The 21,665-nt window shown below is 38.9% G+C and overlaps 1 protein-coding gene across 4 annotated transcripts in view; it reads right to left on the bottom strand.

The window, feature by feature from the left end:
* Positions 1-1,320: 1,320 nt before the first annotated feature.
* Positions 1,321-21,665, bottom strand: part of LOC126253391 (E3 ubiquitin-protein ligase MARCHF5) — a 96,835-nt gene continuing 76,490 nt past the window's right edge. For all 4 annotated transcript variants that reach the window (XM_049954689.1, XM_049954688.1, XM_049954686.1 and 1 more), the window contains one exon: positions 1,321-1,672. In XM_049954689.1, the coding sequence (XP_049810646.1) occupies positions 1,523-1,672 (150 nt within the window). In that variant the 3' untranslated portion in view covers positions 1,321-1,522. The remainder of the gene's footprint in view (positions 1,673-21,665) is intronic.

The following is a 21,665-nucleotide window of genomic DNA, read 5'->3' as shown; positions in this document are numbered from 1 at the left end:
GGTGTGTGAGGTGGTGTGCCTTGCAGTCTTTAAAATGCAATTACAACTGCACCTTCTGTTTGACATGGCTCCCTTCTTGCCTGTCGTAAAATTTAGCGGTGGTCATCTGCTGTTGTTGTTGAACAAGGTCGACCACCTCCTCTCCTTCAGGTGGCAGGGCCTGTGGTACCCCATTCATGTGAAACAATGGTGTGCGCAATACCAAACTCCTGGGCTTCATCCATCTTCTGTTTTGTGATGATTCTTCCATGTGTAAAGTCATCCAAATGTCTCTGGACCATGCTGTAAGAAGAACACCAACAAAGTGCACCATAACTGTCCACTGACTGGCATACACCACCCCTTCCCGCACCTTCAATTGCCTCTTGTGAGGCCAGCCTCATTTGGTGCTATAGTCACGCTGACCTCACATCATGTGACATCGAGCTTCCTGGGCACAAATGCGAGAGCTCTGGCAACACATTCCCACACTTTCATTCACTTCCACCGAGATGTTAATATTTTATGCTACTATACCTATCTCAGTCTTACATTGTGCAGATCAGTGTGATTGGAGAACTTATTGACCAAGTTTTTGTTTACATACAAGAATTACCTATTTAAAAAGAATTATTACCATTTTCGCCACACGTATCACGCACATGGTTATAGCCAGGCATGACTGTTTCCTATGCATAAGCTTTGATACTGTCTCTCAGTTATGTACCCATTAAACACCTAGGATATCTCAGTAAAGTACAGGACCACAAACCGCAGTATCACAGGCAGACAAGCAGACATGTTATTGTAATTTTTCTCTTTGTTTATTGCAATGACAAACACAAATTGATGCTGAACCAGTAAGTAATAGCTGTTTCGTTTATTGGTATTTCAAATTAATCTGCGTAAAAAGTTTTAATGCAGGGTTTTTAATCCAATAACCACACAGTTTAACCAAAACCGGTTACAAATTTTCAGTCCCATAAGGAAACAACAAAACTTAAGAAGATACTGAGTATTCTCCAACAAGGAACAAACATCAATATTTGTTAAGTATCTGCAAATAACAATGGGTACTAAAATTTTGGAAACTTGATTTATGAGATGTGTAATTAAGATACTCCACAAGAATATTACAAATTTGTTGGGTCAACAAAACAAACATAAACCAAATCCTCTTTTCAAAAAAGATAAAAGTATAAAGAAAACAGTAGTCACTAAAGTTTACAAGCCCACAAAATAATCATAGGTGCAAATTTCCAAACAAACAACGCTGATTGCTTTTGGTTGTAGTGCTCCTGACACAAAAATATCTATGAAAGCAAGTGAATGATACACAGGTTTCATATATTTTAATTTATTTTACAGTAACAATTGTAAACAAAGTTATCACTAAACACTTTATCATGGACAATTTTGTTATTCGATTCATCACCTGGCTCACACTCTGCAAGTTTCATACCAGTTACTTGAAATTTTAATTTGCAACAATATGCAAACAGCAAGGAACTGCCAATTCTCAGTCAATAACCTGACAGTGACTTCAGTGATTAGCTGCTCCTGCTTCCCTTCTGACAGCGTTACGATTCGCTTCCGTGTAATCCAATATTCTGCGACGTGTCTGTCGAACATACTGTTTTTGTTTATGGTATATTCTTAACACACCTTTGACAGCGACGAATGCCAATCCACCCTATGGAGAGAAAAAATTATTTTAGAGTAAGAATTGTAACAGAAAGCTCATGAAAACAGGCTCTTACGCCTGCCTGTCAAATCACATACAATTTTTCAGACCAAAAATTGCCTCTGGATACTGGGTTGCAGCCACAAAAATATCACAACTTTCTGGCCTATAAAGGACTACTTAATTTCAAAATGTTCCTCAATACACTGCCGATGAAGCCGTGAAAGACTGCCGTAAATCTGAGTACGAACCCATCATCGCATCTGGCTGGATGTGATTAGAAGGGCCACATAGTCTATGGAAACTTTAAGTCCAACAGCATTTTCCACATCTGCTATTTTTCTGGAAAACACTTCATTAAATGTTAATATAAAGCTTGTTTAAAGTAGACATTTATTTAATATTTATCTCCCACACTGTCTGAGATGTTCAGTTAATTCCAGCCAGACTGTGAAGATCAATCGAGAATAGTTTGAGATGATAGTGTGACCAATGCCAAAGGCCACAGAGGGAGCTGCTGGAGAGGTTACACTCCAGGAAATGGTTCAATGTTCTTTAGAAGGGGTTCCCAAACTTTTCCTTCAACGGAACACTTTGAGAATCCTAGTACACTGATGGAACACCTTGTTTCTTTTGAAGGTTAATAAATTATTAAAAATGAGAAAAACTTGTTTTATTCAGTGATTAGTTCAATTCTGCAGAACACAGTTTGGGTAACCCTGCTCTACAGCAACAAACTGTTTATGCTTCTGACAATCCACATCAAATAAGACAGGTGGGTCACCTCAAATCTCACTGAATAAAATGTATGTTACAATTTTAGGTTTACAATGATATCCTTGATTTGGAAATATGAGTCAAAGACCTCGTCGTAGCCTCCCAATTTTTTTATTTAATAATTTTTTTCTTTTTAAATGTCAGTTACCGTATTTACTCGAATCTAAGCCGCACTTTTTCCGGTTTTTGTAATCCAAAAACCTGCCTGCGGCTTAGAATCGAGTTCAAAGTAAGTGGAAGTTCTGAAAAATGTTAGTAGGTGCTGCCACAACTAACTATTGCTGCTGAATACATGTAGCGCTACACAGGCATGCTTTGCAGGTACAAAGATAAATACTGACGCCAAAACCTCTGTGTCAGTAAATAAATTAAAAGAAAAGGTAGAAGAATGTAAGCATTATGCCATGTATTCTTTCGTGTTTGCTGCTATCTCATTTAAATCCTGTCTGCCTAATAAACTATGAAACTAGAGTGAGACAACAGCAAACGCGGAAGAATATATATAATCATGTCATGTTTGTATTGATATTATTCTTAAGCTGAATAGTGATACAGTCAGAAATGAAGCAAGGAAACTGACTAGATTTTTAAATCTAAGATGACTAATTTCTGCACAGAGTGTAATGTACTAAAGAGGAGTCTGCCAAGATTTTCAAACAGAGAAAAATGTTTGCTAAACTCTCATTCAGAAAAATCTTGTATCATACGCAGTCTATTATTTGGTTCGTGATGATCATTATCAAAGAAAGCAGCAGTGTAAGTAACAACAAATAGCAGTCTCTTGCCATTGTTTCGCTTATGAGACAATTCCTCTCTTTTTTTATTGTTAGCTGCGGTAGCACGTACAAAAGCAAGCCATGCCACGAGTGGCGACAAGTCGTTAACACTCATTATCAGAATCCGACAAACAATGCATGACACAATACAATAATGCATTTTCAGAATGAGATTTTCACTTTGCAGTGTGGGCTGATATGAAACTTCCTGGCAGATTAAAACTGTGTGCCGGACCGACACTCTAACTCTGTACCTTTGCCTTTCGCGGGCAAGTGCTCTACCAACATTTTTTTTTCCTTTCTTTTTCATATTTTGTTCAGTATTGTTCGTTGCGTTTGGTCTGGGCGGACATCGCAAGACATTGTTTCAGGTCGATTATTGATTCCTTTAATCAGTTTTTATTACCGAGGGCGAGCAGCCCTCTGACTGAACACGCTGAGCTACCCAAGCACAACTCACGCCCCGTCCTCACAGCTTTACTTCCGCGAGTACCTCGTCTCCTACCTTCCATACTTTACAGAAACTCTCTCCTGCGAACCATTTTAATGCATAGAGTGACATAAACACCTATAACAAAGAGAATGACACTTATCAGATCAAAGCATAGTAAGCAATTGATTCAAACCAGACGAAGCACGTGAAAAAGGAAGGGTAACTGTATAAATACAGACAGAGTGCCTGACGCATAGCAATGGCTACCTAGTAAAGCTTAACTGCTAAGCTTACGACTCGAACCAAACTACAGTAGCTATATCTTCATCCATTTGTGACCTAAATTGTGTCTCATGTTACAATGGACCTTTGTTTCGATTTGGAGGTGCGGTCTAAAACTTTTCTCTCCCCTTGAATTTCGAGTCTGAAATTTCAGTTGCGGCTTAGATTCAGGACATTTCTTTTCCTTGATTCAGAGTATCATTTTTCAGGTGCGGCTTAGATTTGAGTAAAATGGTAGTACCATATAGTAAAACATTCCCTGGAAAGGAGAATTTCCACTTTCTAGTGGAAAAGGTTTTATAAACAATTTAAAATGTTGCCACACAATAACTCAGTTCCTATTGCCACATCTTCACATATTGGTCTCATGAAAACAAAAGCTCATTTAGACTCAGAATTTTATTTATTCTGAAATATGAGTAAGCGGCACAATTTTCAAACATAATAAAAGATTTAAACAATTTGCAAAAGTTTCAAAAACTTAAAACTTCCAAAAGCATGCAACTCATGTGCAATTTGCTTGAATTAAAAATGTGTTCAACCGCATCAGTCTCTTCCTCTGATATTGAATGAAGCCTTCCCATTGAATCAACAGCAACTGGAGCATTCACAGTTTTTAAAATATTAGGAACCATAAGTGAGCACCGATGGTGGTGGTGCTGTCTGCAGCTGGAAACTTGTGTCCAGCAGCCAGTCCATGTGGCAGCATGAAGTTCACAACAATTTAATTCAATTCTTAACTATTTGGTAGCAAGTCAAAGGTTGCAATTTAGCGTTACTGTCAAAGAATAATTCACCCCAAACTTCAGTATATATCAACATGGATAAATGGACATTTTGAGAATTTTAGAAGTTATCATTGATGTTTGCATAAACTATTTTTTAGTAAATCAGAGTTTGTGATTTAGTTCCTGTAGCACATTTTATAACTAACATATCGTGTTGCATTTCACTTTCCCTTTCAAAGGGAGTGTATATTATCATAAGTTAACACTATTTCGAATGTCTTAGTAACTAACACCCAAAAGTTAGGAAACTAGTAACTTTCACCACGTTATTTTGTTGCCTTAATAGCAATTCTATTTTGTGTACTAATTTTTTTAATTCTTAGATGGAATTATGAATATTTTTTGCCCAGCAGATTAAAAGATAATCAGCAGGCTTAGTTTAAAGTTATTTGTTGATTCTCCTGTAAAACATTGCACCAACCACAATGCAGCCCCTCTGTGAATGCTGTTCTCAAATGGGACGAGTTAGTTGGGACGGTGGAAATCACCTTTATTACTGTCAAAATTGGCAGCTGTTGCAAATTGTTGTTTGGTTTGTGACCCTCTGGAGATCTCCCATTACAAAAGGTATCTGAAGTACTAACTTCTCCTGTGAATGCAGTCTCCTCTGCAGGAAGTATGGGATCTGCCACTACCTCTCCAGTTGAATGCAAGTGGCCTATCAGTGACAGGTATGGGCAGGCATACAAACAGATCAGGGGTATGGCCATATGAACCAGGATGGCTCCTTCCTATGCCAACCTTTTCATGGGTCACTTGAAGGCAGGTTTCCTGGGATCCATAAGTCTTTAGTCCCTTGTTTGGTTTAGATACACTGATGACATCATTGCCATACGGAATCATGGTGAGGTTGACCTGTTAACATTCCTGGAATCTATAAATACCTTCTCCCAATTAAATTTCACATGGACTTTTCCAAATCCCATGCCACTTTCCTACATGTTGATCTTGCCCTCACAGAAAGCCAGCTACACACTTTTGTCCACATTAAATCTACTAACAAATAACAGTACTTTTATTTTGACAGTTGCCATGTTTTCCATGTCAAACGTTCCCTCCCATACAGCCTTGGCATTCGGGGCAAACTTATTTGTTCAGATGCAGACTCTTCGTAGCACTACACCACCATTCTCACCTGAACCTTCACTTGGCATAATTACCCCACCAGCCTAATTCAAAAGCAGCTTTCCCAGACCATCACATCCATTCCTGATACTGCTGGTCACCCCCCCCCCCCCCCACACACACAAAAAAACAACAACAACAACAAACCACTTTGGAACACTTGTCACTCAGTATTATCCTGGCCTGGAATATATTAATCAGCTACTTTGACATGCCCATGACTTCCTAAAATCATATCCTGAAGTGAGATCCATTCTGCCCAAGATTTTACCTACCACACCTAGAATAGCTTTTTGTTATCTTCGCAATATCCTTGTCAGACTCCATGCTCCTTCTGTAGCCATCTCCCTACACTGTGACCGATCCCACTGAAAGATCTGTCCTATGCACCCTCCTACCAGTAACTCGCAAAACATATACTATTAAAGAGAGAGCCACCTGTGAAACGAGATGTCATATACCAGCTGTTCTTCTTCTTCTTGCGTTACGGCCTCTGCAGGACCACGGGTAGCCCCTTCGTGGACTGCATTTTCCTCTTCTTTCTTTCTCTTCTTCTCTCCCGCTCTTCTTCCGAGATCTTCAGTTTCCGTTACTCCTGTCGGCTCCACTGGTGACACACTAATCTTTTCCTGTATTCTACTCTGTCATTGATCTCCGGCATATTGGTCGGTGTATATTTGTTCCTCCAATTTTTCTTTCCTTCGACCTTGATCCCCAATTCCAAACAGTCCTTCCGAAGTTCAACAACCCACTTGGTTCCTGTATTTCCCCTTGTCCTCCCTGTTGTTTCCCACACTCTCTTCGTCATCCTGTCCATACTCATCCTAACTACATGTCCAGCAAACCTTGCCCTTTTGAGTCTGATTTCCCCGGATATTGTTCTCATGTTCCGGTACAATTCTTCCCTAGGTCTTCGCATCCACCTCTCTCCACCTCTTTTGGGACCTAGTATTTTTCTCTCTTCGTTCTCTAGTTGTTCTGCCCAATTTCTTCCTAGTGTCATCGTCTCAGCACCATATAATACTGCATTCCTCACCGTTGCCTTGTAGTGACGTATCTTTGTCTCTGTGGATATATTATTTTTATTGTACATGTCTCTCGTCATGCAGAACGCTGACCTCATCTTCTTTATCCTCTCTGTTATTCCCTCCTTGCTCCTGTTCCTTCCTGTTATAAATTCTCCCAGATATTTAAATTTGTCCACCATTTGCACAGTGCCTTCCGGTGTTTCCCAGTCTGCAGTGGTATTTAATGTCTTTGTCTTGCTATAGGCAATCCTCAGTCCACACCATTCTGGCTACATTACTTAAGTCGTCGAGTTGTGTCTTTGCGTCTTCTTCCGTCTCACTTACTATTGCTATACCAGCTGTTATGTAAACACTGTTTGGTCTTTTATATCGGCATGACAACCTGTTTCATCGCATGTGCCACCTGCATCTTTCCCTCAGACACCAGTTTCTCAGAACCCCACAGGTGGGAACTAACGCTGCAACAGATCTTTGGTTTTCACCACCCACCTGGTCTTAATTTATGTTAATTTCTGAGCCTCAGCACTCCTTTACAGTAACTACTCCTTTCTTCATTCCACCTTTCATTTTCTGACCTGCCTATTTTTTGCTGTCCACCTCCCACCTCTGTTACATACTTTGCTTTTCATTCTTATTAACTTGTGCATGTTTTAGTAGTAATCTCTGTCTTGCATATTACACAGTCTTCCACCTTTAGGCTCTCAGGGTTTCAAATCTTGGCCAGTGCAGTTCCCAACAGTCATCTTACCTTCTCATCGTGCCTGGCATGTCTCCCCTGACCAGCAGTTCTGGGTGACTTTTCTGAAATCTACCCCTTTTCCTAAGCCTCTCCGGTCCTCCTCCTTCACCCCTCTTCCTTCCCTTTCTGCTGGAAGAAGGAGCCACTATCCCTTGAAGGCTTGCGTAAGTATAACCTTTTATGCTTGGTGAGTAGACTTTTTACATATCCAATTACATTATATTGTCAAACAACTGGTAATGATTTTAGAGCAATTATGAGCACTGTTAAAAATAATAATGATCTTTTCTGCCTGTGGTTGCATGTGCTGAATTTTGCGCATTGGCAAAAATCCTGATTTATGTCCTGTGTCATCACTTATAACTGCAACACTTGTAGTCTTGTCCAGAAAATGTCACCCCAGTAAAAACTGAAACTTAAGTCATTACTCCAATGATATCCCTTTACTTCTTGTAGCATAATCACAGACCATTTCTCAGCAAAACCACAGTGAAGCATTAAAGACAGTTCTTCTGCCTGTAAAAGTCCCTTCACTTCTGCAATGTGTTGTTACAATTTCTTCAGATGATGGAGTATTACTACTTTCACTGACCATTTCCCCAGTGAAAATGTTGATGGCAACAGTTTTCTTAATTAGTTTATTTTCCTTCCATGGTGGATATGAAACTTCTGGGGAGTCATCTAGTATGCCTTCCACATCAGGTGTCTGTAATGAAAGTCCTCCCTTTCCAGTGCAGTTGCCACATTCCTAAACAAACAGGACTCTAGCCTAACAGCACAGACTACCGTATTTACTCAAATCTAAGCCGCACTTTTTTTCCGGTTTTTGTAATCCAAAAAACCGCCTGCGGCTTAGAATCGAGTGCAAAGGAAGCGGAAGTTCAGAAAAATGTTGGTAGGTGCCGCCACAACTAACTTCTGCCGTCGAATACATGTAGCGCTGCACAGGCATGCTTTGTAGTGTAATAGATCTGGGAAATGTTATTTTTTTTACCATATTTTTCGATACCGAAGTGTAAATGTTTTCTTATATTTTTGTCAGAATTTATTATAATTTGTCTTATTATATGTTAATTTACCTCTGTTTTTGAGAGTGAAAGCATATTGTTTGCTATTAGGAAATGTATCGAAGAACAGCAAAGAGACTGATTACAAATGGAAACTTGTCGATTGTGTAAAGTATCTTTGACGTTGGAGTCGTCTTTGACTATAGTCAGTCGGCAGCTAACTTTTTGTGTGTGTGTTGATGGAAGAACAATGTGAAGGTCGAAGTCATGAATAATTTTGAATTATGTTAATATTATTTTTGTATTGACTAAAAAGAAGAAACTACATTTGAAGAAACTGTATTTGAAACACCAAAATGAGAGAAACACTTTGAACCACGTCTTTTCTGCAGCCGACAACGATGCATTGTGGAATCATACTTAGACAACTGAAGCCAAGACTTATATCGCCTTGCAAACATCTAATGGAAAAGGTACTGTCACAAAATATGGCAAATTTAAGTTTATAAAAAAATAGTGACCATATTTCAGTAGGCACAAAGATAAATACTGGCGCCAAAACTTCTGCATCAGTAAATAAAGGTGGCAGACGAGCTTTTTTTCTCCGCCCCGAGTTTCGACCACTGCATTTGCTGCTATCTCATTTAAATCCTGTCTGCCTAATAAACTACGAAACTAGAGTGAGAGAACAGCAAACACGGAAGAATATACGTATCGTGTCATGTTTATATTCGTATTATTCTTATGCCTAATAGTGATACAGTCAGAAATGAAGCACGGCAACTGACTAGATTTTTAAATCTAAGATGACTAATTTCTGTGCAGAATTTGATGTACTAAAAAAGCGGCCACAAAGATTTTCAAACGGAGAAAAATTTTCTCCTAACTCTCGTTCAGAACATGTTCTATCATACGCACTCTATTATTTGGTTCTTGTTGATCATTATCAAAGAAAGCAGCAGTGTAAGTAACAACAAATATCAGTCTCTTGCCATTGTTTCGCTAATGAGACGATTCCTCTCTCTCTCTCTCTTTTTTTTTTTTTTTTTTTCAAGTGGCAGTAGCGCGCACAAAAGCAAGCCATGCCGCGAGCGGCGACAGGCCGTAAACACGCACTATCAGAATGCGACAAACAATGCATGACAGTACAGTAATGCATTTTCAGCTTAGAGTGACGTAAACACCTATAACAAAGAAAACGGCACTTATCAGATCAAAGCAAAATAAGTAATCGATTCAAACCAGACGAAGCACGTCAAAAAGGAAGGGTACCCGTATAAATACGTACGGAGCGCCTGACGCATAGCAATGGCTACCTGGTAAAGCTTAACTGCTAGGCTTATGACTCGTACCAAACTACTGTAGCTGTATCGTCATTCATTCGACCTAAATTGTGTCTCATATTACAATGTACCAACTTTGTTTCGATTTGGAGGTGCGGCCTAAAACTTCTCTCTCTCCTTGAATTTCGAATCTCAAATTTCAGGTGCGGCTTACATTCGGGAAATTCTTTTTTCCTTTATTTCGAGTCTCATTTTTCAGGTGCGGCTTAGATTCGAGTAAATACGGTACTAAGAACTTCACACATCCAACCATAGTGTTGTATGTCACGTGTTCAATAAGTTCTTCAGCGTTATCAAATGAAGTTCAACATGCACACAATACACAGAGACATCTCCTAGATGGCTGTGGTAGTGTAACACATCACTTTGATGACGTGAAGTGTTGCACAGGCTTTTTTAAACCGATGAATGATTACAGTCACTATAAAAAGTTTATTTTCATAATGTATCAGATAATCTATGTTTGGATGCTTGTTTTATTTATGTGTGTGTATCCTGAGATCGATAGACACAGCATATCTGCAAGCTGGGGCTACAATAAACATTATACCACATTTGCGGTACCTGCTGATTGGGCAGTTTATTCCGTGTGGCCGATCCATACTTTGGAGATATGGTGCGCGCCATAGAGCTAGAAAGGCCGTGGCAAAGCCAATGACGTCATGGGAAGAAGAGAAATTTTTTATAGAGATACATTCAGTTGACATCTATCAATGAAGCAGAATTTTTGGACTATGTCCTTATCAAAGTTTTTGCAGAGTTCTGCATGATGTAATTGCTTTGTAATGCACAGTTATTGTAAACAAGATTACGATATATGAGATGACGATAATGAGAAGACTCGTCTTTATTTTGAGAGTCTGATATTGGGATCATCCTCTTAACTTCCGGAAGTACCTGCAGCACTTTGAGAAAAGAAGTTTGATTAGAAGAGGTCTGTGAGCGTGCTGCAATATTAAATCACAGGAAATCTTACCTCCCAATCAGACTTTGCTCACCACTCAATGTCATGGTAGAGAATCAGTACAGTGTGGAACCACCCACTTACGTCTTAGTGCATTAAATTTTGATCTTCCATTGTACAGGGTGTTTCAAAAAGGAATTTACAACTTTAAAAATTCGTATAAATTTATTGAAGGAAGATATAGAGCTCGGTTCAGTTTTTGTTTTTAGGGAAACACGTCAAGTTTTTACCTTAAACTAAGGATGTTTTATGTGGCTTCCGTTGGTTATCATGCACATGTCCCATCAGAAGTCAATTTCCTCCCTAACTAGCTGTAGCACTGCAGGTGTAACTTGCTCATCCTCACTGATCTGTGGTATCAAAAATTGTTGTAACATATCTAGGTACACCATCCCATTGATTGTTCTGTCACGGAAAAACAAGGGGCCTAAACTTTGTTCTTGCTCAATGCACAAAAAATGTTCAGTTTATGGCTATCACAAACATGTTGCAATGTTTGATGTGGATTTTCACTGCCCCACGTACTACAGTTGTGTGTGTTAACTTTGCCACTTAAGTGAAAAGTCGACTCATCAGAAAAGATGATTTTGTCCAAGATATGATCATCCTCTTGTAATCGATTTAACGTATCTGCACAGAAGTAGTTGCGAGCAATTTATCAATGTCTTTTATTGCTTGTACGATCATCAATCTGTATGGTTTCAAATGCAAACGGTTTCTCAACACACGCCAAACAGTTGTATGTAGGATTTGCAGTTCGCGAGATGCATGCCAGCTTGATTTTGTAGAGCTGTTGACAAAATGTTCTCTTGCTCGCTCAATGATGTCGTCAAATGTGCTTGGATGACCTGATGATTTCCCATGTCTTACCGAGCACCCTATTCCTACAAAACATTTATGCCACTCATAGATTGTAGGCCTACTATGAGGATCTTTAGAATACTTGGTATGGAAATTACACTGAACTGTTGTCGCCAACTTCAATTCTTCAAACCAAAACAGACATCCAGCACGCTTGGGTCTAGTGAAGGCATGCATTTTTAACGCAACTGCCGCTAGCACTCCTTACAATGCAATTCGGCACTAGCAAACTATGCGAGACAAAACTTTATGTATTTCCCTACAACTTGACACCTCTGTAGGTACTATGAAGTAATTTATATGCATTTTCAAAGCTGTAGTCCTTTTTGAAACACCCTGTATTATATTGTACACTACTAGCCATTAAAATTGCTACATCAAGAAGAAATGCAGATGATAAATGGGTATTCATTGGACAAATATATTGTATGAGAACTGACATGTGATTACATTTTCACGCAATTTGGGTGCATAGATCCTGAGAAATCAGTACCCAGAACAACCACCTCTGGCCGTAATAACGGCCTTGATACACCTGAGTCAAACAGAGCTTGGATGGCGTGTACAGTTACACCTGCCCATGCAGCTTCAACACAATACCACAGTTCATCAAGAGTAGTGACTGGCGTATTGTGAAGAGCCAGTTGCTCGGCCACCATTGACCAGACGTTTTCAATTGGTGAGAGATCTGGAGAATGGGCTGGCCAGGGTGGCAGTCTAACATTTTCTGTATCCAGAAAATCCCGTACAGGACCTGCGACATGCGGTCGTGCATTATCCTGCTGAAATGTAGGGTTTCGCAGGGATCGAATGAAGGGTAGAGCCACGGGTCGTAACACATCTGAAATGTAACGTCCACTGTTCAAAGTGGTGTCAATGCAAACAAGAGGTGACGATCACGCCCCCGGTGATATGCCAGTATGGTGATGACGAATACATGCTTCCAATGTGCGTTCATCACGATGTCGCCAAACACGGATGCGACCAATATGATGATGTAAACAGAGCCTGGATTAATCCGAAAAAATGACGTTTTGCCATTCGTGCACCCAGGTTTGTCATTGAGTACACCATCGCAGGCGCTCCTGCCTGTGATGCAGCGTCAAGTGTAACCGCAGTCATGGTCTCCGAGCTGATAGTCCATGCTGCCGCAAAAGTCATCAAACTGTTCGTGCAGATGGTTGTTGTCTAGCAAACGTCCCCATCTGTTGACTCAGGGATCGAGATGTGGCTGCACGATCCATTACAGCCATGCAGATAAGATGCCTGTCATCTCGACTGCTAGTGATACGTGGCTGTTGGGATTCAACACAGTGTTCCGCATTGCCCTCCTGAACCCACCGATTCTATATTCTGCTGACAGTCATTGCATCTCAACCAATGTGAGCAGCAATGTCGCGATACGATAAACCGCAATCGTGATAGGCTACAACCCGACCTTTATCCAAGTTGGAAACATGATTGTACGTATTTCTCCTCCTTACACAAGGCATCACAACAATGCTTCACCAGGCAACGCCGGTCAAATGCTGCTTGTATATGAGAAATCTGTTGGAAACTTTCCTCATGTCAGCACGTTGTAGGTGGCACCCCCGGCGCCAACCTTGTGTGAATGCTCTGAAAAGCTAATCATTTGCATATCACAGCATCTTCTTCCTGTTGGTTAAATTTCGCGTCTGTAGCACGCCATCTTCATGGTGTAGCAATTTTAATGGCCAGTAGTGTATATTCCTTCTTTTACATGGCAAAAGTCTCTTTAATATTGGGAGTCTTGTATCTTTAAACTTTCACCACCTTTTCTCCTTAAACTGTTGTAGCACCTCCCTCGTTTGCATTCTGGTGAGAAGTCTCCATCTTCCATATAAAATGACTGTGAATATGACCATAATAAGACTCTGATCTTCCTTTTACAGGCCTCTAATTTCTTGTTTTGTCCACCATGTATTTTGACACACACGGAATGTGGTGCAAAACTTTAAATGACTTGGGGATAAGAGACCTTGAACCTTTTCACTGTAGGAGGCATACAATTCAAAAGGTGAATTGATGTTAAAAAAAAAGTCTTGGCAAGTTGTGAAAGTTTCCTTTGATAGATTTTCTTCTCAACATGCACCTTTTACTCTGAAGAGTGTGCTTTGTTTTGCTGTGGTGTACTCCCCCATAGCATCTGAGACTATGAAAAGATTGTTTCTTAGAGGGACTGAACTATGCCGTTGTTAAACCCCTCTTTAAGAAAGGTGATAAGAGAGACATCAATAACTAGTGACCTGTTTCACTGGTGACATCATTCTCCAAAATTTTTGAGAAGGTGATTTATTCTAGAACAGTATCTGACTTAGAAACAATAACATCCTTAGCAAATCACATTTTACGTTTCAGAAGGGTTGCTCTACTGAGAATGCCATTTACATGTTGCACCTACCAGATTTTACAGGCATCAAAACAATAAAATGGTGCCAATTGATATTTTCTGGGACTGAACTAAGGCATTTGACAGTGGGAGTCACATTATTCTCCTAGATAAATTGACATTTTAGAGGATTGCTCCCCAGATTCAATCTTAGGACCACTGCTTTTCTTCATATATGTAAACAATCTTCCATCTAGTATACAACAAGCATATTTAGTTCTTTTTGCAGATGGCATTAGTATTTTAATCAATCCAAGCACACATACAGAAACAGAAGAAATGATATACAAAGTTCTTAAAAGTATCATTACTGATTTTCTGCAAATGGTCTCACCCTCAATTTTTAAAAGACAACATATTCAGTTCTGCACATCTAGAGGTACTACACCAATGATATGTGTGACACACTGTGAGGAAATAATAAATAGGATGGACTCTTCAAAATTCTTATGAAGCGATATTGATGAGAATTTAAAGTGGGAAAACCACATTTTGGAACTCCTAAAACAACTTAGTTCAGCCACATTTGCACTTAGTATCATTGCAAATCTTTGGGGTATAGAAATCTGCAAGGTCACACATTTTGCATATTTTCATTCAATAATGTCCTGGGGTAGAAAAAAGCCTTCATTATGCAAAGATGTATGTAAGAATAATATGTGATTCTCAACCACAATCATCTTTTAGACATTTGTTTTAGGACTAGGGCATTCTGACTACTGCTTCAAATGGCTCTGAGCACTATGGGACTTAACATCTGCGGTCATCAGTCCCCTAGAACTTAGAACTACTTAAACTTAACTAACCTAAGGACATCACACACATCCATGCCCGAGGTAGGATTCGAACCTGCGACCGTAGCATTCGCGCGGTTCCGGACTGAGCCCCTAGAACCGCTAGACCACTGCGGCCGGCTACTACTGCTTCTCAGTAAATTTATTCCCTCATGACGTTCGTTATAAATAATCCACTACAGCCCATAATGATCAGTGATGTACATGATTACAATACCAGAAGGAAAAATGACATTCATTACTATACATTAAGGTTGTCTTCAGCACAAAAAGGGCTGCACAATACTGCAACAAAAGGTTTTGATCACTTACCCAGTGATATAAAATATCCGATAGCAAACCAAAATTTGAAAACAAACTGAGCAAGTTATTCCTTGACAACTCCTCCTACTCTGTAGGAGAATTTCTATTATTGCAATGTGTAAAAAGCGGTGGGAAGGAACTACTAACTTGTATCTGCATATTTTTTTTCTTTTTGGAAAAAAAAATTAGAAATGTTCAGGATGTAACCAATGAACAAATTAATTTGGGATGTGAACGTAAAATGACTTGTTCCACATCATTATGATTTATTATGCAAAATGATTCATGGAGCATGTATCTAACTAGCATATGCCTTAATATAATATGCACTATGCCTTCTAGATTATATCTGTGCAAACTGAAACTTGGATTGTAATACATTACTGGACCAATTTGCTTTGTTCTTTACTGTGAATGTGTAGGTTCACTAACGATTCTCATTTTTGTACTATATAGCCATATGGACTTTCACAGCAGACTTGTTTAAGTTAAGTTACGGTTGACCTTGCTGGTCATGGCCATCATTATTACTTTGATGTTCAGTGTTTGAATGAGTATTTTGTATTGGGCAATAAAGAAGTTAAACACTACCACAAAAGGTATAGTATAATTTTCTGAAATCCGCACTTCAACCGTTTTCAGTGTGTTGTTTGATTCAGTTATCCACCATACCCCAACAGATAAAAATTTATTCACTTGGATGAGATCAATGGTATATGGCAAATATTTTTTTTTAATTCTTGAGGGTATTTTTGTTCTGTCGTTGCAACTACAAAAATGCACAATTTTTCTCACCAGTTGTAGTTACAATGACAGAACAAAAATACACTCAAGAATTATAAAGCAACTATAGGTACACAAATGAAGAATATAATTGTTTTTATGAATTGGAACTTAGGATTTTATGATGGATGAATGATACATGATGATATTAACTGCTGCTTTTTATTGTTAAATAGAACTGTTTTCAACAAGAATTAATTTGAATTTTGGATCATATATAAAGTGGTGAAAGATTCTGCTGAAATTTAAATATAAAGGGATATTTGATTAAGATGGACTTACTCAAAAGGACGCATAAATGGGAAGAAAAGTACGATCTTTTATCAAATTTCCTCAGATTTGCAACCTATATGCTATAAATCCAAACATAGCATACAGCATATGCCTTTTCATTAGCCAGACACCAAAGTACTTGTCAGAAAACACGCTAGCATCTTGTGAAGTTACAATACTGCACCTGCAATTGTTTTAAGTAAGGGGAGATTTCCCCCAGTTTGAAATATAAGGGCTAGACAATGCTGTGGCCTTCTATCGGAAAGTTTGACTTGTGAGAGTATTTACCAGAGTGAACACATATTGGGTTTGAGTGTACTGTGAAATTTCAGGAAGAGTAATCTTACAAACAAATTTTGTCTGTGTCACTGAGCTGTGAGCACTTCAACTAGCTAACAAGAACTTTGCGTAGTGAGTAATGTGGTTTCCATGTAGGGAGGACCTAGGAAATGCTACCCTAGTGTGTAGTAAGTGAAGGGAGACGAAAATTTAATAGTCATGGGTGACTGGAATTCGTCAGTAGGAAAAGGGAGAGCAGGAAACATAGTAGGTGAATACGGATTGGGGGGAAGAAATGAAAGAGGAAGCCGCCTTGTAAAATTTTGCACAGAGCATAACTTAATCATAGCTAACACTTGGTTCAAGAATCATAAAAGAAGGTTGTATACCTGGAAGAATCCTGGAGATACTAAAGGGTAGCAGATAGATTATATAATGGTAAGACAGAGATTTAGGAACCAGGTTTTAAATTGTAAGACATTTCCAGGGGCAGATGTGGATTCTGACCACAATCTATTGTTTATGAACTGCAGATTGAAACTGAAGAAACTGCAAAAAGGTGGGAATTTAAGGAGATGGGACCTGGATAAACTGAAAGAACCAGAGGTTGTAGCGAGTTTCAGGGAGAGCATAAGGGAACAATTGACAGGAATGGGGGAAAGAAATACAGTAGAAGAAGAATGGGTAGCTCTGAGGGATGAAGTAGTGAAGGCAGCAGAGGATCAAGTAGGTAAAAAGACGAGGGCTAATAGAAATCCTTGGGTAACAGAAGAAATATTGAATTTAATTGATGAAAGGAGAAAATATAAAAATGCAGTAAATGAAGCAGGCAAAAGGGAATACAAACGTCTCAAAAATGAGATCGACAGGAAGTGCAAAATGGCTAAGCAGGGGTGGCTATACGACAAATGTAAGGATGTAGAGACTTATCTCACTAGGGGTAAGATAGATACCACCTACAGGAAAATTAAAGAGACCTTTGGAGAAAAGAGAACCACTTGTATGAATATCAAGAGCTCAGATGGAAACCCAGTTCTAAGCAAAGAAGGGAAGCCAGAAAGGTGGAAGGAGTATATAGAGGGTCTATACAGGGGCGATGTCCTTGAGGACAATATTATGGAAATGGAAGAGGATGTAGATGAAGATGAAATGGGAGATACGATACTGTGTGAAGAGTTTGACAGAGCACTGAAAGACCTGAATCGAAACAAGGCCCCGGGAGTAGACAACATTCCATTAGAACTACTGATGGCCTTGGGAGAGCCAGTCCTGACAAAACTCTACCATCTGGTGAGCAAGATGTATGAGACAGGCGAAATACCCACAGACTTCAAGAAGAATATAATAATTCCAATACCAAAGAAAGCAGGTGTTGACAGATGTGAAAATTACCGAACTATCAGTTTAATAAGTCACAGCTGCAAAATACTAACGCGAATTCTTTACAGACGAATGGAAAAACTGGTAGAAGCGGACCTCGGGGAAGATCAGTTTGGATTCCGTAGAAATGTTGGAACACATGAGGCAATACTAACCTTACGACTTATCTTAGAAGAAAGATTAAGAAAAGGCAGACCTACGTTTCTAGCATTTGTAGACGTAGAGAAAGCTTTTGACAATGTTGACTGGAATACTCTCTTTCAAATTCTGAAGGTGGCAGGGGTAAAATACAGGGAGCGAAAGGCTATTTACAATTTGTACAGAAACCAGATGGCAGTTATAAGAGTCGAGGGGCCTGAAAGGGAAGCAGTGGTTGGGAAAGGAGTGAGACAGGGTTGTAGCCTCTCCCCGATGTTATTCAATCTGTATATTGAGCAAGCAGTAAAGGAAACAAAAGAAAAATTCGGAATAGGTATTAAAATTCATGGAGAAGAAGTAAAAACTTTGAGGTTCACCGATGACATTGTAATTCTGTCAGAGACAGCAAAGGACTTGGAAGAGCAGTTGAACAGAATGGACAGTGTCTTGAAAGGAGGATATAAGATGAACATCAACAAAAGCAAAACGAGGATAATGGAATGTAGTCAAATTAAATCGGGTGATGCTGAGGGGATTAGATTAGGAAATGAGACACTTAAAGTAGTAAAGGAGTTTTGCTATTTAGGGAGTAAAATAACTGATGATGGTCGAAGTAGAGAGGATATAAAATGTAGACTGGCAATGGCAAGGAAATCGCTTCTGAAGTAGAGAAATTTGTTAACATCGAGTATAGATTTAAGTGTCAGGAAGTCGTTTCTGAACGTATTTGTATGGAGTGTAGCCATGTATGGAAGTGAAACATGGACGATAAATAGTTTGGACAAGAAGAGAATAGAAGCTTTCGAAATGTGGTGCTACAGAAGAATGCTGAAGATAAGGTGGGTAGATCACATAACTAATGAGGAGGTATTGAATAGGATTGGGGAGAAGAGAAGTTTGTGGCACAACTTGATTAGGAGAAGGGATCGGTTGGTAGGACATGTTTTGAGGCATCAAGGGATCACAAATTTAGCATTGGAGGGCAGCGTGGAGGATAAAAATCGTAGAGGGAGACCAAGAGATCAATACACTAAGCAGATTCAGAAGGATGTAGGTTGCAGTAGGTACTGGGAGATGAAGAAGCTTGCACAGGATAGAGTAGCATGGAGAGCTGCATCAAACCAGTCTCAGGACTGAAGACCACCACCACAACAACAACAACAACAACAACAACAACAACAACAACAACAGTGTATAGTAATTCCGATAGGAATGTCCAGCTATGGACAGCTGAGTGCTGCCTACTGTAATGATCTGAGACAGAAGGAAGTTTACTGACCCACAGCTGAGGCATGCTGGTGCAGTCAATGTGAGGAGAAAAATCCGCAGAAGCACTTATTGTAGAATTAAATGAACAGCTACACTCAAGAGTCCAAGCCACCAACAGCAAAATGGAAATTCCACTAACACTTACTGAACAATTTACGAACACACACCACAGCATGCAAAATTAGGAGCTTCATTACCTTCATCCCACATCTATTACATGAAACTAAGAGCCGTGCAGAATTCTTGTGTGAATGTGTAACTGTAGTTCTAAGTTAAGGAAACAGTATAGATGACAAATGATACACAGTAACTCATGTAATAAGTTACTGGTATAATTCCATGTGGTTTAGTTTACTAGTTATGAGAAGACTAACTCAATAATATTGCAAACCCAATAATTTAACATATATAAGAAATAATTTTATATTTATACATTGTAGAGAATCAAATTAATGAACATTTTAGCAGGCTGCATATAAGATTACATTTATGTAAATCTGACAGTGGACTTTGAACTAGTAAATTTTACACTACATTAGGATTCTTCACTAGTGACAGCGTGGCTGGAAGGGAGACTATATAACTACATTAGTGGGGAAACACATTATAGAAGGACAGTACAAGTGTAGTCATTTGAGAATGGTATGGGAGACTGTGCTGTGAAATGACTGAATGAAGATCTGGCAGCACCATGTTTCTGGTGAGTGGTGGCAATCTCTGTGCTCACACTGATGTGTATAATTACATTCTAATACCAGATATAAACACAGCTTAGAAGCTTTTCATACTTTTTTTTCATAGACGACAAAAATGTAATGTCACGCCACAAGTAAGAAATACTTACTTACTTTTTTAGTAATTAGTCACTACTGGACCTCTTAACTCTAAAGCCACCTTTAATTTGACAACTGCACTCTTAGTTTTTGTTCTAATCCATAGAAAGAAAGATTAGGGTTCACCATCTCTGTTACAACAAAGTTATTAAAGACTGAGCACAAACTGAAGTGAGGGAGAAGTGGTGATAGGGAATTGGCAGTTTTCTACTAAAAGCAAATAGACTGACAATTGCTTTAGGGAAATCATGGAACACCAAACTCTTTACACTTGCTATCCAGACAACAGGCATTAATAAGCAAAGGGCACTTTTACTTTATTTGCTGTTTCTACATGCTACAACTTTTATCTACCATTTTGTTCTAAATATTTCTGTTTCTTTATATGTATCTGTAAAGTACTTCTCAAGATCATTCTGAATTAAGAGTCCGACATATACAAAATTGTGGTCTTCTCTGACAACTCTATGTGTGTGTGTGTGTGTGTGTGTGTGTGTGTGTGTGTGTGTGCGCGCGCGCGCGCGCTCATGCAGGGGGGCGGGTGGAGGTTAGACCAACCTGCATTGCAGTTTACATATTAAGGCGTAACGCTGACCACAATGGCAAAACAGGCCAGTTCACAAGACAAAGAAAGAAGCAAGCATATATTCTCCAACAGAACCATGTCAAGCAGAGCAATGTGGTGTTAAACAGTAGTTTCTGGTTTGATATCTGGTTTATTTTATTTTTTTTCAAAGCAAACTTCACCACATATCTGTTTTGTAATAAAAGTCAGTTTCATGGGCTCAGAAAATAAAGGACCTTAAAGATGACACTACAACAAGAGATAAATGCATTGTTTTCTTTTTCCTGCGATTTTTTCCTTGTTTTCTTGCTGTTTTTATGTGATACATTTAAAGTGTTATTTCTGGATGAGCTTTGTAAATTTATTTCTTTGTACAACTATGTTTCTATTTAGGCACTGCAGTTGTCACGAGACACAGTAAAATTAAACAGAATAATGGTAATGCATTTCCTGACCTCAATACAGCTAATTTAAACACTTTAAAGAGTAAACTTAAGCATTTATTAATACAGAAAATCTGTTATTCAGTAGAAGATTTCAAGTTGTAATCTCCCTTTGTAAAACAGTGTATGTAGCATAAGTTTGTTTTTGCAACACAAAAATGATCATTTCTGATCTTCGCACATTACATCAATGCATGCATTTATATTTCAAGCAGTAGAGTCTCTCTGTAAAACAGTGTATATAGCAGTTTGTTTTTGAAACAAGATATTTCTACCTTCACTATTTATGTCCATGTGTGCACTTATGTATGTTAACTAAACCTTTGTATATGTGAACTAAAATCTACAACAATGTCTGAAAACTGATTGTTATATGGTCAGCAAACAAATAAACAAATATCCTAAATGC

The sequence above is a fragment of the Schistocerca nitens genome, chromosome 4, assembly GCF_023898315.1.
Source record: "Schistocerca nitens isolate TAMUIC-IGC-003100 chromosome 4, iqSchNite1.1, whole genome shotgun sequence".
NCBI classification, from domain to species: domain Eukaryota; kingdom Metazoa; phylum Arthropoda; class Insecta; order Orthoptera; family Acrididae; genus Schistocerca; species Schistocerca nitens.
The sequence above is the reverse complement of the archived record's forward strand: the minus strand, read 5'-3'. Positions and strand labels throughout refer to the sequence as shown.